General features: G+C 39.3%; 1 protein-coding gene across 1 annotated transcript in view; it reads right to left on the bottom strand.

Annotated features, from left to right (window-relative positions):
• Nucleotides 1-3,316: 3,316 nt before the first annotated feature.
• Nucleotides 3,317-14,034, bottom strand: part of CTTNBP2 (cortactin binding protein 2) — a 199,384-nt gene continuing 188,666 nt past the window's right edge. Inside the window, exon 23 of the mRNA XM_036761077.1 lies at nt 3,317-4,356. Coding sequence (XP_036616972.1) covers nt 4,108-4,356 — 249 coding nt within the window. The 3' untranslated portion in view covers nt 3,317-4,107. The remainder of the gene's footprint in view (nt 4,357-14,034) is intronic.

The raw sequence follows: 14,034 nt of genomic DNA, 5'->3' as shown, positions 1-14,034 counted from the left end.
ATTGTCTGGACTCTCCACCACCAGGAAGTCTGGGGCCCTGAAAACAAAAGGGACTTGATCAGTCTGTTTTCACTACCCAAAAAGAGTGAAGTGCCCAAAATATATGAAATGATACCGGGGGGGCAGTGCCAGGTTTTGAACCGGGATGGTTGGCTAGGTATCCCTTCGCTACATTTCCGATTCAAGAGAACCAACCAGATTCCTCTAATTCCTCCTGAATTAGAGTGGAAGTCAGGTGTGGCACACCATTGTCCTAAATACACAGACCATGTGTATTCCTTAGGTAAGAGGCAAGAAATGCCCAAGCTGAACAATAGGCTCTTGTCCACCCCATCTTCGTAGGATCTGGAATCCCTGTGAGAAGAGAGTCAGTGCTTGTCAGCCTCAGTTCTACAGACCTAGCAAACTCCAATTTCCCCAGTTACTGCTGCTTATTTGGGTAGGATTGAGCATTAAAAACACCTTTATAGAAAACGATTTGAATTGTCTGAATGATTTGAGAAATGATGGTCTCATGATCCAGAAGGAGATAAAGATTTTTGCAAATTTGCCTAGCTTGACTATGTCTATTTATAAGGATTTCCTTTTCTTTTTTTTTTTTTTTAAGGAGGGTGTAATTGTGAGAGGCGAGAGAAATTAAATGCTTATTAATTGAAAAAAATGTAAAAGATACCCTTCCTCCTTGCTAGAGGTGTGGGACTAATGTCTTGACAATTGAAAAGCCTTCAAACATAGGCAGCTGGACAGTACAGTGGATAGAGCATAGAGTTCAGTTCTGGCCTCAGACACTTAATACCACTGTGATCCAGAGTAAAATGATTTAACCATTTGCCTCAGTTCCTCATCTCAGGAAATGGCAAACCACTCCATTATCTTTGCCAAGAAAACCCCAAATGGGGTCACAAAGAGTTCGGCACGATCAGAAAAATGCCAAAACAAGAATTTCTTTCCAGCATAAAATTTTGAAGCTACTTTCTAAAGATTCTTTTTAACTAGTCTTCCAAATTTTATGAGAACAGGAATAAAGTCTCAGGTTAAACTCTTCATAGTTTTAATACTTTCTTGAACACCTGCTATTTTTAATAAGGAGGTCCTGTTCTCTCCCTGAAGGCAGCAGATAAATTAGAGTAACAGAAAGAGGAAACAGCAAATATTCAAAATGGAAAATACTGAACCTCAAAATGCTTTCTAATAGGTTTTTCCTATAATGACGAATTTCTCTGTTCTGTACACATTAAATAAATATTTGTTTGTCATAATTAGATGCCATTGCCAAATATCAGTGAAGGAGGCTGAGAAAATCTTTTGATAGTTCTGATAATTATTATTTTCTTTTTAAAGAAAGTGAATGAGCAGTCCTGTGGGATGGGAAGGGGACTGAACTCGATAGCCTATTGAGGCATCTCCATGCATGTTATTCCATTATAAAAATTTTATTTGGTGTTGTGGGTAAAAGGCCAACCTTGGGGTAGGGAAAACTAAGGCCTCACCTTGGGCCCAAGATATTTCTCTAAAAGTAAATTGCTAAAAGTTGCCCATTTGGGTGCAAGAGTTTATATATTGGGAGTTCCCTATACCATTATGTGGACAGGCAGATCCCCAATAGTTGCTATATATAACTATGTATATGTGCAGATACAGAATTTACTATAGGTGATCGCTTTGTACCTTGAAAACAGTAGATTTTATTGTATTACTACTCCTGCAGCCTAAATGCATCAAAGACCCATAGCTTTGCCTAAGGGCCAAATATTAATTTTAGTCACTAACATTATTCTGAAATGTGATTATGTGTCTGTGAATTCCTAGAGAAGTGCCAGTGCCATGTTTACCAAAATATATTGGTTGCTTGGTTTGGATAAAGATGCCAAGTTTTAACTAAAAGTGCTTTCTCTTGTGGTAGCATCTGAAGGATATATGTGCTCTGGAACACATGGATCCCTTTACTTACACCAAGGGGGATGCCACCCCTGAACTTTAGGTCCTCCCCAACACTTCATCTCTCTTTTTGCCCTGTTCCATAGCCTTTGCCAGAAGGTGAGGCTATGTACCTCACCCTTATTTTTACATACTGGTGAGGCTTCAATAACTGAATTGCCGAGGTGGTACTTCTGGGCCCAAAGGGAGATCCCTTTTTGCTTCAACTTTTTTTGTTGAACACTTAAAGTACATGTTTTTACCAGATGCATGGGTAATGATTCTTTGTAGAGGTCAATCCAATATTGGTGAAGCTACATGTGTTTAAATATAAACCTATGCTTTTCATCCATATTAACATTCCAAGAATAACCTGACAGTACAGTTCATTATTCCTACATATGTTTCAGACTTAATTTTATAAAGGAAATGGAGAAACCAAGTATGAGAAAATAAATTAGGCATGAGATTTCCATTTGCACAGAAAACAGAAAAATATATGGTTACTACTAAAACTGTGAACATGTTAAGTGCAAATAGGTTTTAAGTACTTCTGACCAAATGCATCAATCAGAACAGGAAATTGAATGTTTCCTAGTAAATAAGTATAGAATTATGAAAGAACGTGGTTTGCCTTCTACATTTTATATTCAGAGTTAATAGCTATTGGAAGAAAGCCACTGGAAAGCTGTTCTAAGAGAAGGCATAAAAACCCAGGCAAAAGAAGGAAATTCACTTCTCCATTTGTCTGTCTCCTGAATGGCTAATGAAGTACCATTAGAAGAGCGCAAAGAGAAATAATAAAAATAATAGAAGTAATAAGAACTTGTGTTTATATGGTGTTCAAAAGTCTGCAAAGGGCTTTACAACTATCATCTCCTTTTATCTTCACAACAAACCTGAAAGGTAAGCATTTTTATTATCCCCCTTTTACCAAGCAGGGAGAGGTTAAGTGACTTACCCCGGGTCACTCAACTAGTAAATGTCTCAGGCTAGATTCGAACTTGGATCTTCCTGCCTTGAAGTCCCAGGCTTTATTTACTGTGCCACCTAGCTCCCTCAATATAAATACAAATAGGTACAAAGGGTTTTACATGTGTTAACTTACCGGCAGAAAAGTAAAGCTTGGTATGAAATGGGCCAAGATGAGAAGTTAATTATCTGTCTTGGGAACAAACATAATCATGTGCAATACATTTTTGTATTTCTCATTGCTGATGCTAAAAAAAAACCTTGTTGAATAAATGAACTAAGAGCAGCATGTTTAAAGTAGGAAAATAATTTAACTTAATGAATGGATATGGGTAAAACATTTATTTTAATTTTTGTGCAATAGATATTTCATTAGGAATTCCAGAAGAAAAAAAAACTAGCATATTTTCTTTAAGTTGTCATTAGCTTTCCTTTTACTAGACCTAATGTAGATACTGAAGATACTTCCTAGAGTTATTAAATTGCTTTTTAAATATACTGGGGAAATATAGGCATTTTCGTATCCATTGGAGAGCAGAAATTTTATAAAAAAGATAACATATTTATTGCATTAGAATTTCATTCTTTACAGGAGTCATAATGCAAACTTATAGCATTAATATACATGATGCAACCAAATAGCAATATAAGAAAAACACAAAACCAGAATTTAACAGGCAGAGTTTGTGATTAATCAAAATATTTAATATGGCTTGTAATGGAAAGAAATTGTATTTTCAAATAGTTTGTTATTGCCACATTCCATTCACTCCCCATCAAGTGAAGATAAAATCATCATCTCCACCTTTAAATTGCATGTACATTTGCTCTACACTAATGCTATACATATTTTGCACCACATAGTATGCAATGATATATGAACTTCATTGAGTATGTATATACAGTATACAGATAATTCTGTGGCAATACCCCTGAATATCTTCAATTTAAGCGATTACAATTTTCATAATAGAAAACTACTTGAAAAGTTGGTGTAACTTCTTGATATTGAAGTTCAATCCTATCAGAATTTCCAGAAAAAAAGCAATAAAACATTGGTTATAAACAAGTTCTTTACATAAAAATTGAATTGTGGTCCCATACGCATACAATATGTTACAACAAAGCAGTTTGTTAAAAAGCTATTTACATCTATTTTCCTTGGTTTTTATATGAAATATACAGAGTAAGTAAATGGTGAGAAAATTGTAGGCAGATCTATTTGTTTGTTTTTTCTATTTGCACACTTTTGCGTAAGTTCCAAATTTCTTCTTTTGAGTTGTTATTTACTTCTATTTGCCTTGTATTACTGCTGCTGCTGCTGTTTCTTTTGGTGTTCTGAGAACATTGGGTGACTTTATTTCTAGGTACAGGGAGAAAAGATTTTACTCTTGAAACACCCAACTCAGTTTTTGGTTTGCTGTTGCTGCATTCTACAGTTGGACTGCTGCTGAGAGGACAGACATCCTATGAGGAAGAGAAGAAAATGAAACAGGTCTTAGTGACAGTAGAAACTCAGTTGTGAACAGGTACAGATTAGAGGGAGGAAAAATTAACCAGAATTCACCAGAAGCATTTTTTTTTTTACTTTTAAATTTATTTTTCAGTTTCTGATTTCTTCACTTCTTCCTCCCCCCTTCGAGAAAGCAAGGGAAACAAAACCCATTACAAATTGGTATAGTCAAGCAAAACAAATTCCAATGTGTCCAAGAAAAAAAAAGCCTCAGTTCACTCCGAGTCCATCACCTCTTGAGCTGGAGGTAGAGAGCGTGCTTCATCATGAGTCCTCTGGTACTATGGTTGGTCATTGTACTGATCAGAGCTCCTAAGTCTTTCCAAGTTTTTTTGTCTCTATAATATTGTTGTTATTGTATAAACCGTGCTCCTGGTTCTACTCTTTTCCTTTTCACTTTTCACAACTTCATGGGCAGCCCCTAAATTTCCAGGTCTTTGCCACCACAAAAAGAACTGCTATTTTTATACATGTGGGTCCTTTCTTTTTTTTTCTTTGTTCTCTTTGGAGCTATAGTTACTCAAGCATTTGTCATTTTCCTCTTTTGTAATCTTAGCCAATTGGATGGGTATGAGGTGGTACCAGGTACTTATTGTCTGGTACCTCAGGTACCATTTCATCTCTCTAATTATTAGTGATACAGAACATTTTTTTCATATGGCTATTGATAACTAGGATTTATTTCTCTAAAAATTGCCTATTCATATCCTTTGACTATTTCACATTTGGGAAATGGCTCTTATATTCTTACAAATTTGACTTGGTTCCTTATACATCTTAGAAATGAGACCTTTATCAGAGAAACTTCATATAAAGACTCCCTGGCCTCACACACACCAACTTCCTGCTTCTCTTCTAATTTTAGCTTTAGTGGTTTTGTTTGTGCAAACATTTTAAAATCTTATATAACAGAAACTGTCCATTTTACCTCTTGTGAACCTTTCGATTCTTCCCTTATCCATAGATCTGACAGGTAATTTCTTCCATGATCCTTTAATGCTGTCACCCTTTATGCCTAAATCAATGTAAGCACTTGGACTTTATCTTGGTATATATGGTATAAGGTGTTGGTCTATACCTAGTTTCTTCTGGACTGTTTTCTAATTTTCCCAACAGTTTTTATCAAATAATGAGTTCTTGTATCAACAGCTGGGACCTTTGGGTTTATGAAACACTAAAGCTACTATGCACATTTGTTTCTGTATACTGTGGACCTTCCTATGCCATTCCATTGATCAACCTCTCTATTTTTTACCCAGTACTGAACTGTTTGAGGATTGTAGTATAGTTTGAGATCTGGTACTGCCAGGACCCCCTCCTTCTTACTTTAAAATATCCATTCCCTTGATATTCTTGATCTTTGTTAGAGATTCATCCATATCACACCTGCTAAACGTAGGTGTCCTACAGAGCGTTTCAACAATCTGGCTAGCAGCTCTTGTGGGGGTGAAAGACCAACAGAAGCCCAACAACAAGCACGCTACCAGTATGCTGCAAAAGCACAGGTTCTTTTGATCTGCTTTAGTAAGGAAAGCAACATTAAGGTGTTGACAAGCTTACTTTAATTCAGCATACAAATACCATTCACTTAGCTCGTAACAAGGGCTGGCCCAGAGTCACGCATGCCACCACTGCTGTGGGTAAGAGCTCCGAAAATGAGAAAGCCAACCTCTGGTTTTATATCTTTTTCAGGCTCAAGGGTGAGTCACACATGTGACTCACCCATGTGACCTAGAATCATCACAAAGAGGCAACTTAAACCCACGTGGTCTAAAAGCCTCTGATGTCCCAAACATGTCACTCAAACTCATGTGTAAACTAGATCCTCCCCTGAGGCAAGGAGGTCATCAAGGACTCCCAAATCTAATCAAGGAAACAAAGGCCAAACTCTTCAAGGGCACTTGGTTGAACTGAGTGCTAAGAGCCCATTTTGTTTACCAACACACAGAATTTTCTTTTCTCTTCTCTTACTACATTACTTCACTTGGTCAACAGCTCACATGCATTTAATTACCATTTCTATAATGATGATTTTCAAATTTATCTAACCTTCCTTGACTTCTCTGTTGATGTCCAATCTCACATCTTCATCTGCCTTTCAGACACTGGAGCTGGTTGCCTTGTATACATCTTATTCTCAACATGACCAAAAATGAACTCATCACATTTTCCCCTAACACCCCTCCTAATTTCTCTATTACTGTCAACACCATCTTCTCAGTCCCTTGGGCTCACAAGGGAGGTGTCATCTTTGACTCCTCACTATCTCTCATCCCCCATATCCAATCTGTCGCCAAGGCCCGCCAATTTCACCTTTTCAACATCTTTCCAATATGTCCCTTTCTCTCTTCTGATGCTGCAACCACCCTAGTGCAGACTCTCATCACACCCTGTAGCCTACTGGTGGGTTTGCCTGCTTCAAGTTTCTCCCTACTCTAGTCCTACACATCCTCCATTCAGCCACAAAGTGATTTTCCTAAAGACCATGTCACCTTCCCTACTCAGTAAACTCCATTGGCTCCATATAACCCCCATTATCAAATACAAAATCTTATGGCACTCAAAACCCAATATAACCTTCTCTCAAACTCCCCCCACCCCTGCCAAACACACATTAAGCACATAGTAGGTGCTTAATAAATACTTGTTTTCTTCTTTCTTCCACCAGACTCTAACCATGTCTTCATTAGACTACTGTAATGTGTTTCCTGCTTCAATTCTTTTTGCCCTTCCAATCCAACCTCAATGCAGCTACCAAAATATCCTTCCTAACACAGAGATCAGTTCTGAACATGTCACTCCCTATTCAAATACTTTTAATGGCTCCTTTTGGTTTCTTGGATTAAATAACCACTTCATCAGCATAGCATTTACGACCTTCCATAATCCATATTACCTTTCCAGCCTGTTCCATTCAAGTGTACTATTTTTCAACCAAACTGGACCATTCTGTCTCCCACCTCCACAAATTTGTACAGACCATTGCGTATAGGGCCCAAGAGGACTGACACCTTAGTCCCTGCTACATACTCTTTGATCAATGACACTGGACTCTTGATGTTCCTAGAACAAGACATTCCATCTCTCTCATCTCTGGGTACCCCCCATGCCTGGAATGCTCTCTCTCTCTACATCTCTGCCTCCTAGCTTCCTTCAAGTCATGTCACCAGGAAGCTAGGCTATACTTCTTCCTGATATTCTGCCATTTGGACTATACCTCCTCTAGTAGTGTTTTAGATGAGCATCTCTTCCTAGGGACTCAAAAGGAGAAATTTTTTGCTATGCATGAAAAGTCTATATAGTCTTTGCTTCTAGCAAATGTAGATTGAGTATTAAGATGGAGATTTTAACTTAAGCTGGTAACAGGACCTAAAAACTGTTCTAACATTTGCCATCCTTCCCCTCCCTGATTAGCCCTGTTTCCTTTCCTGAAATAGGCTAATAAGCAATAGCTTAAAATATACTTACATAGTATGTTAAGGCTTACAAATCACTTAAAAATAACACTCTGATGTATGTAGCGCACATATGTCTGTCTCTCTATGTTACAAGTAAAAAAGAAATGACATTTAGGGAGGCTGAATTGTCTAGGTTCATCAAGCTGGTAAAGTTCTAGAACTGGGATTCTGAAGCAGGTTTCCTGATTCCAAGCCTAAGGTTAAACGTTTACCTGCATCATCCTGCCTGGCCATAAACACTGTTGCAAGGAAACCAAAATAAAATGGGAACACAAAGAAGTATGGCATCTGAGAACCCCTTTATACATACCACTTGCTTTCATTAGGGCCAAACTGTTTTCATCTCTCCAGGCATCCATACTTATGTGTTGAGAACAGATATGCTTTGTTCACTACCAAGGTGGTGAGGAGAAGAGGAAAACAAATGAGTTCCTTTCCTCAGCACTAATATTTTACAAGAAAGATTCAATCTGTGCACAAATGATCCTGATTTAAGGTAGCTAGAGGAGAGAGTACTTCAAGGAGCTACTGCCACCCAAGCTAAGCCTGAAAAAGACAAATATTAAGAGGCAGGGGTGACAGAATGCATGCCATGCATGGGCAATGGTCTATATAAATGCATGGAGGTGGGAGACAGAATGGTCCATCTGGGGAACTAGTGGCCTAGTTTGGTTGAAATATAGCACACTTGAATGGAATAGGTTGGAAAGGTAATATGGATTATGGAAGATCTTAAGTGCTATGCTGATGAGGTAGTATTTCATCCACGAAACAAAAAAGAGCCATTAAAAGTATTTGAATAGAGAGTGACGTGTTCAGAACTGATATCTGTATTAGGAAGGATATTTTGATAGCTGCATTGAGGTTGGATTGGAAGGTGTTTCAACAATTTGGCTAGCAGCTACTGTGGCTGTGTAAAACCAGCAACAACCAGCACACAGAATGCTGCAAGCCCAGGTTCTTTTGATCTGCTTTACTAAGGAAAGCAACATTAAGGAGTTAACAAGCTTACTTTAATCCAGCATACAAATATCATTCACTTAGTTCAGGGGGAAGAGCCAGCACCTTGAACTTCAGAGCAAATACAAATAAATTACAAACATCAACAGACAGACCTTGTCTGATTCAAATCTCAACGCATAGTTACCAGAGCTTAACAAAGTCCGAACATCCGGGTTTACAAGCTGGAGGGCTCTTAACCTACAGCTGCCCAGAGTCTCCACATAAGCACACTGCCAAGAGTGAGAGCCCTAAGCAAATAGCTCTGTCTTCCTTTTTTATGCACTCTTTTTTTTTGTTTCTTTTTTTAAAATTTATTTAATATATTTAGTTTTCAGCATTGTTTTTCACAAAAGTTTGAATTACGAAATTTTTCCCCATTTCTACCCTCCCCCCACTCCAAGATGGCGTATATTCTGGTTGCCCCGTTCACCCCACTCCCCTCCCATTCCCCTTTCCCTTCTTCTCTTGTAGGGCAAGATAAATTTCTATGCCCCATTGCCTGTGTATCTTATTTCCTAGTTGCATGTAAAAACTTTTTTGTTGTTGTTTTTGAACGTCTGTTTTTAAAACTTTGAGTTCCAAATTCTCTCCCCTCTTCCCTCTCTACCCACCCTCCCTAAGAAGGCAAGCAATTCAACATAGGCCACATGCGTATCATTATGTAAAACCCTTCCACAATACTCATGTTGTGAAAGATTAACTATGTTTTGCTCCTTCCTAACCTATCCCCCTTTATTGAATTTTCTCCCTTGACCCTGTCCCTTTTTGAAAGTATTCGTTTTTGATTACCTCCTCCCCCTGTCTGCCCTCCCTTCTATCATCCCCCCTTTTTTCAGAGCCATTTTTATAGGTTTTTGGAGGGATGTGGTGGGGAGCTCACGCAAGTCCCTGCTTTCCAGCCGCCATCTTGGTTCCACCCCCCTTTTTATGCACTCTTTAGCTGTCATCAAACATCATCTGAGGGACCAGAAATTAAGCTCTTACTATTGGCTCTGGTCTTAGCAATTCCCCTTAGGATCCTGAGGGCTTCACGTCCACACAGGCTTAGCACCTAGTAGCTAGGGGTTTTGGGCCTACTTGGGAGTGAAGATATAATCTGACCTCCCTTCATTGGCCCCACCTGGAGCCCCACCTTAGTTACCAATGCAGAAGGGCAAAAAGAATTGAATCAGGAAACACAGTAAGAGGCTATTACAGTAGTCTAAGAAAGATGGTAGAAGAAGAAAGGAAACAGATATTAAACAACTACTCTATGTTTACCCTACACTGTGCTAAGCACTTTACAAATATCTCATTTTGTCCTAACAACAACCCTAGGAGGAAGGTGCTATTTTTATCCCCATTTTACAGTTGAGGAAACAGAGGATAAGTGAGAGTCACATAGTTACTAGATGTTTGAGGCCAGATTTGAACTGGGGTCTTATTGACTTCAGCTTTAGGCACTGCTCTACCTAGATGCCTCTCTTGAATGCTGTGTGAGTGGAGAGGAAAGAGATGGAAGAAATGTGGAGGAAGAATCCATAAGGTGTTCCTGACTGGTTGTGGGGTCATCGAGGGAGAAGAAAGAAGCCAAGACGACTGTGAGGTTATGAATCTGGATGGTGAGGAGGTGGGTGATGACCACAAAAGAGAGAGAGAAGGATGAAGAAGGGACAGCCTTATTGGGGAAGATAACCAGTTCCATTTGGGATGTTAACATACCTACTCTGCTGGCTTCAAATAAGCTTAGATCCTGGAGAAATCCCTTGAGGTCTTTTAGTCTGTCAATTCCTAGGCAAATGATGTAACCTTGAATGTCTCTTAATTTCTCAGGTTCCCTCATGTGTAAAATGATGGGATGAAACCAGATGCGCTAAAAGATCATCTTTTCCCCTACCTCCTCAAAATAATATAAATTCCATAAGGGCATCATAGTCTTTTTTTGGGGGGGGGGATAATCAATGAGAATTAAGTGACTTGCTCAGGGTCACACAGCTAGTAAGTATCTGAGGCAGGATTTGAACTCAGGTCCTCCTGACTCCACAGCTGGTGCTCTATCCATTGCACCACCTAGCTGCCCAGGCTATTTGTCTTTGTATTTCCAGAACCTACCACAGTGCCTGGCATATTATAAGCAATTAGTAAATAATTACCTCTTGACTGACTGAAGGTCCTTTCCAGCTCTAAAATCCTATGATTGGACAATTATATTTTACATTTATTAGCTCTCTGATGATATGGTAAAAGTTCTTCAGTGATAGAAAGTCAATGACCTTCTGGTTTTGGGTTCTCAGTGACCCTGACTGTAATGTACCTGTAATCACAAGGTCTAGGTTTAAATCCTGACCCTGCTGTTTACTTCCTGGGTGACTAAGCAAATCACTTTTCTCAGCCCCCATGTGCTCATCTGTAAAATGAAGGCATTGGCCTAGCTGTCTCAGTCCTTGTTCACCTCTGTGATTCTATCTACGAGTGCCCGACATAGGTCATCCTGAAAGATGATGGGGGGATGCTCTTCCTGAGATCCCTTCCAGAGGTAAAGATTCCTCCTTGCTTTCCTTACGTAAATGGATTCAGGAAGGACACCAACCTAAGGCTCCTTGAATTGACACAGAGCTTGCATTTGCCTCAATCTCAACTAGGTTAAAAATGCATTATCTTTTGGAGGCACTGCTTTGGAAAAGAATAGATAGGTAAATGAATGAATGACACCTTCCTACCCACCCCATCCCCTACCTCCCCATGCAAGTATTTAATAAGCACCTAATATGTGCCAGGCACTGCACTTTACAAATATTATTTCATTTTGTTTTAACAACAATCCTTGGAGGTAGGTATCATTGTATGCCCTATTTCACAGTTAAGAAACACAAGGCATACAGAGGTTTGCCCAGTCTCATGCAGCTAATGATTTGTCTTAGGCCAGATTTTAACTTGGGTTTTCCTGATGCCAAGCCCAGTACTCTATCCGCTGTGCTGCTTGGTGGACTTTTTGTATTGCTCCCTTCTTCCTATATTGGATCAAATGCAATTTTCCTTACCTAGCTCATCACCAACAAGGAAGCTTTCAGCAGAATAGAATCTAGGCTTTTTATGTTCACCATTTTGTGAATGCAATTTGTTATCTTTAAGGAGAAACCTCCTTCTTCAATTGATGAATATAAACAAGGTTTTTTGGGTTGTTATTGTTATCGTATTCTGTGAAACAGGGACCTAAATGAGGCTTGCCACCTCTTTGAAGGTAGGAGCTGTTTTATTGTAGTTTCTGAATCTCGAACATCTAGCCCAGTACCTACTACACAGGAGTGGAATAAATACTTGTTTGTTCATTGGCCAATTTTCTGGACACTTTTAGGTGAAAACTGAGTTGTATATACATTTGCACAAAATGTTATGGTAAACCAGAAGCTGACATGGATAAGAATTGCCTTATGTTTTAGGAGAAAATTGCCTCTAGCTGGAGACACCCACTATGCTTCAAGAGTTCCACATGGTAGAGGGGAAAAAATCACTGGCTTTGGCATCAGAAACATGGGTATCCTGCCTACGATCCATGTGTTACTCTGGGCCAGTCACTTCACTGCCAGAGGTCTCAAATTCCTTATCTGTAAAATGAGGCAGTTAAATCAGGTGGCCTCTGAGGTCTCTCCCAACACTAGGGTGACACAGTGGAAAGGACACTGGACTTGGAATTAAGAATATCTGAGTTGGCTGGGTAACCCTACTGGGTAAGTCACTTAACTGCACTCTGACTCAGTTTCCTCATCTGTAAAATGAGGATAGTACCTATGTCACAAGGTTATCGGGAGACTCAAATGAGATTATACACACACACACACACACACACACACACACATGCGCGCGGGCGCGCGCACGTCTATCTCACTGCAAACTTCAAACTGCTACATAAATGTTAGTTATTCTTATCATTATCTGATTCAAAAAAGAAAAAAAAATACCTTGGATCAAAATCGGGGTAATTTCTCCTAAAGAAAAGCAAAGCATATTTATGTGGAAGTTCTAGCAACCCTTAAAAGTCTGCCCCATAAAGGCAGGGAGCAGTCTAGTCAGCACATTCCTCAAAGGGAGCTCTAGAGCAAGTAGAGTTCTAAGTTCTGGAGTGGAGCCCAAATCAGTCAATGCTCACTAAAAAGTTAAAGAGTTCCTCTCCAGGGCAGGGCTAAGGAGGAGATGGGTGGGAGGGCTCCAGACGGTGAATCTAGGAAGAAGGTCATATATACTGTGGAGTACCTTGGCTGAAGCAGGCCCTTTGCCCAGAAGGAGCACACCCCATGCAAATAAACAGCTTTCAGAACAATACCCAGGAAGGACTGATTATCTTCTCAGAGGCATAAAGTTGTGAAAATTGGGCAGCCGTTGTAATACAAAAGTGCATTATTGCTTTCAATCTCTTGCCAGTTCTGGCCAATTGAGTTTCAAAGTTCAGGAGATAGTGTTAATACCGTTCCCCTTAAATTTGTACAGTGACTTAGAGGTTTCCAAAGCATTTTTATAAACAATTTCTCATTTTTTTTTCCTCATAGCAATCCTATGAAGTAGACAGGGCACATACTTACAATCTCTAGTTACAGCCAATAACACTGTTATCATATGTGACTTATCCAAAGCTATATAGCTAACTAGGACTAAAAAATGCACCAAGGTCGGGAAGGGATAGGCTTTGCTGGTCACATGACATGGAGTATTGTATTCAGTTCTGGGAACTATCTGAAGGGAGTACTAAGTTGAAGTTTGCTGAGAAGGAAACAAGCATAATGACAAAAGCTTTAGAATGCATTCCATATGAGGAATTGGGGATGTTTAGTCTGCGGAGAATAGCACTTAAGGTAGAACATGATTATTCAGTCGTTTCAGTCATGTCTGACTCTGTGATCTCATTCAGGGTTTTCTTTGCAAAGATACTGGAGTGGTTTGACATTTTCTTCTCCAGCTCATTTTACAGATGAGGAAACCGAGGCAAACAAGGTTAAGTGATTTGCCTGGTAGTAGTCACCCAGCTAGGCTGGATTTGAATTTAAGCTCTTTGGGGCCTCAGTTTCTTCATCTGTAAAATGAGGGGATTAGATTATTCCTTCTAGATGTAGACCTATAATGACCCTCCAGTGATACAGATCACAACCAACCCATGCCTGCCCTTCCTGGTTACTCTTGCTCACATCTTCTTATAAATGT

This window comes from Trichosurus vulpecula, chromosome 5, assembly GCF_011100635.1.
Source record: "Trichosurus vulpecula isolate mTriVul1 chromosome 5, mTriVul1.pri, whole genome shotgun sequence".
Classification (NCBI taxonomy): domain Eukaryota; kingdom Metazoa; phylum Chordata; class Mammalia; order Diprotodontia; family Phalangeridae; genus Trichosurus; species Trichosurus vulpecula.
The sequence above is the reverse complement of the archived record's forward strand: the minus strand, read 5'-3'. Positions and strand labels throughout refer to the sequence as shown.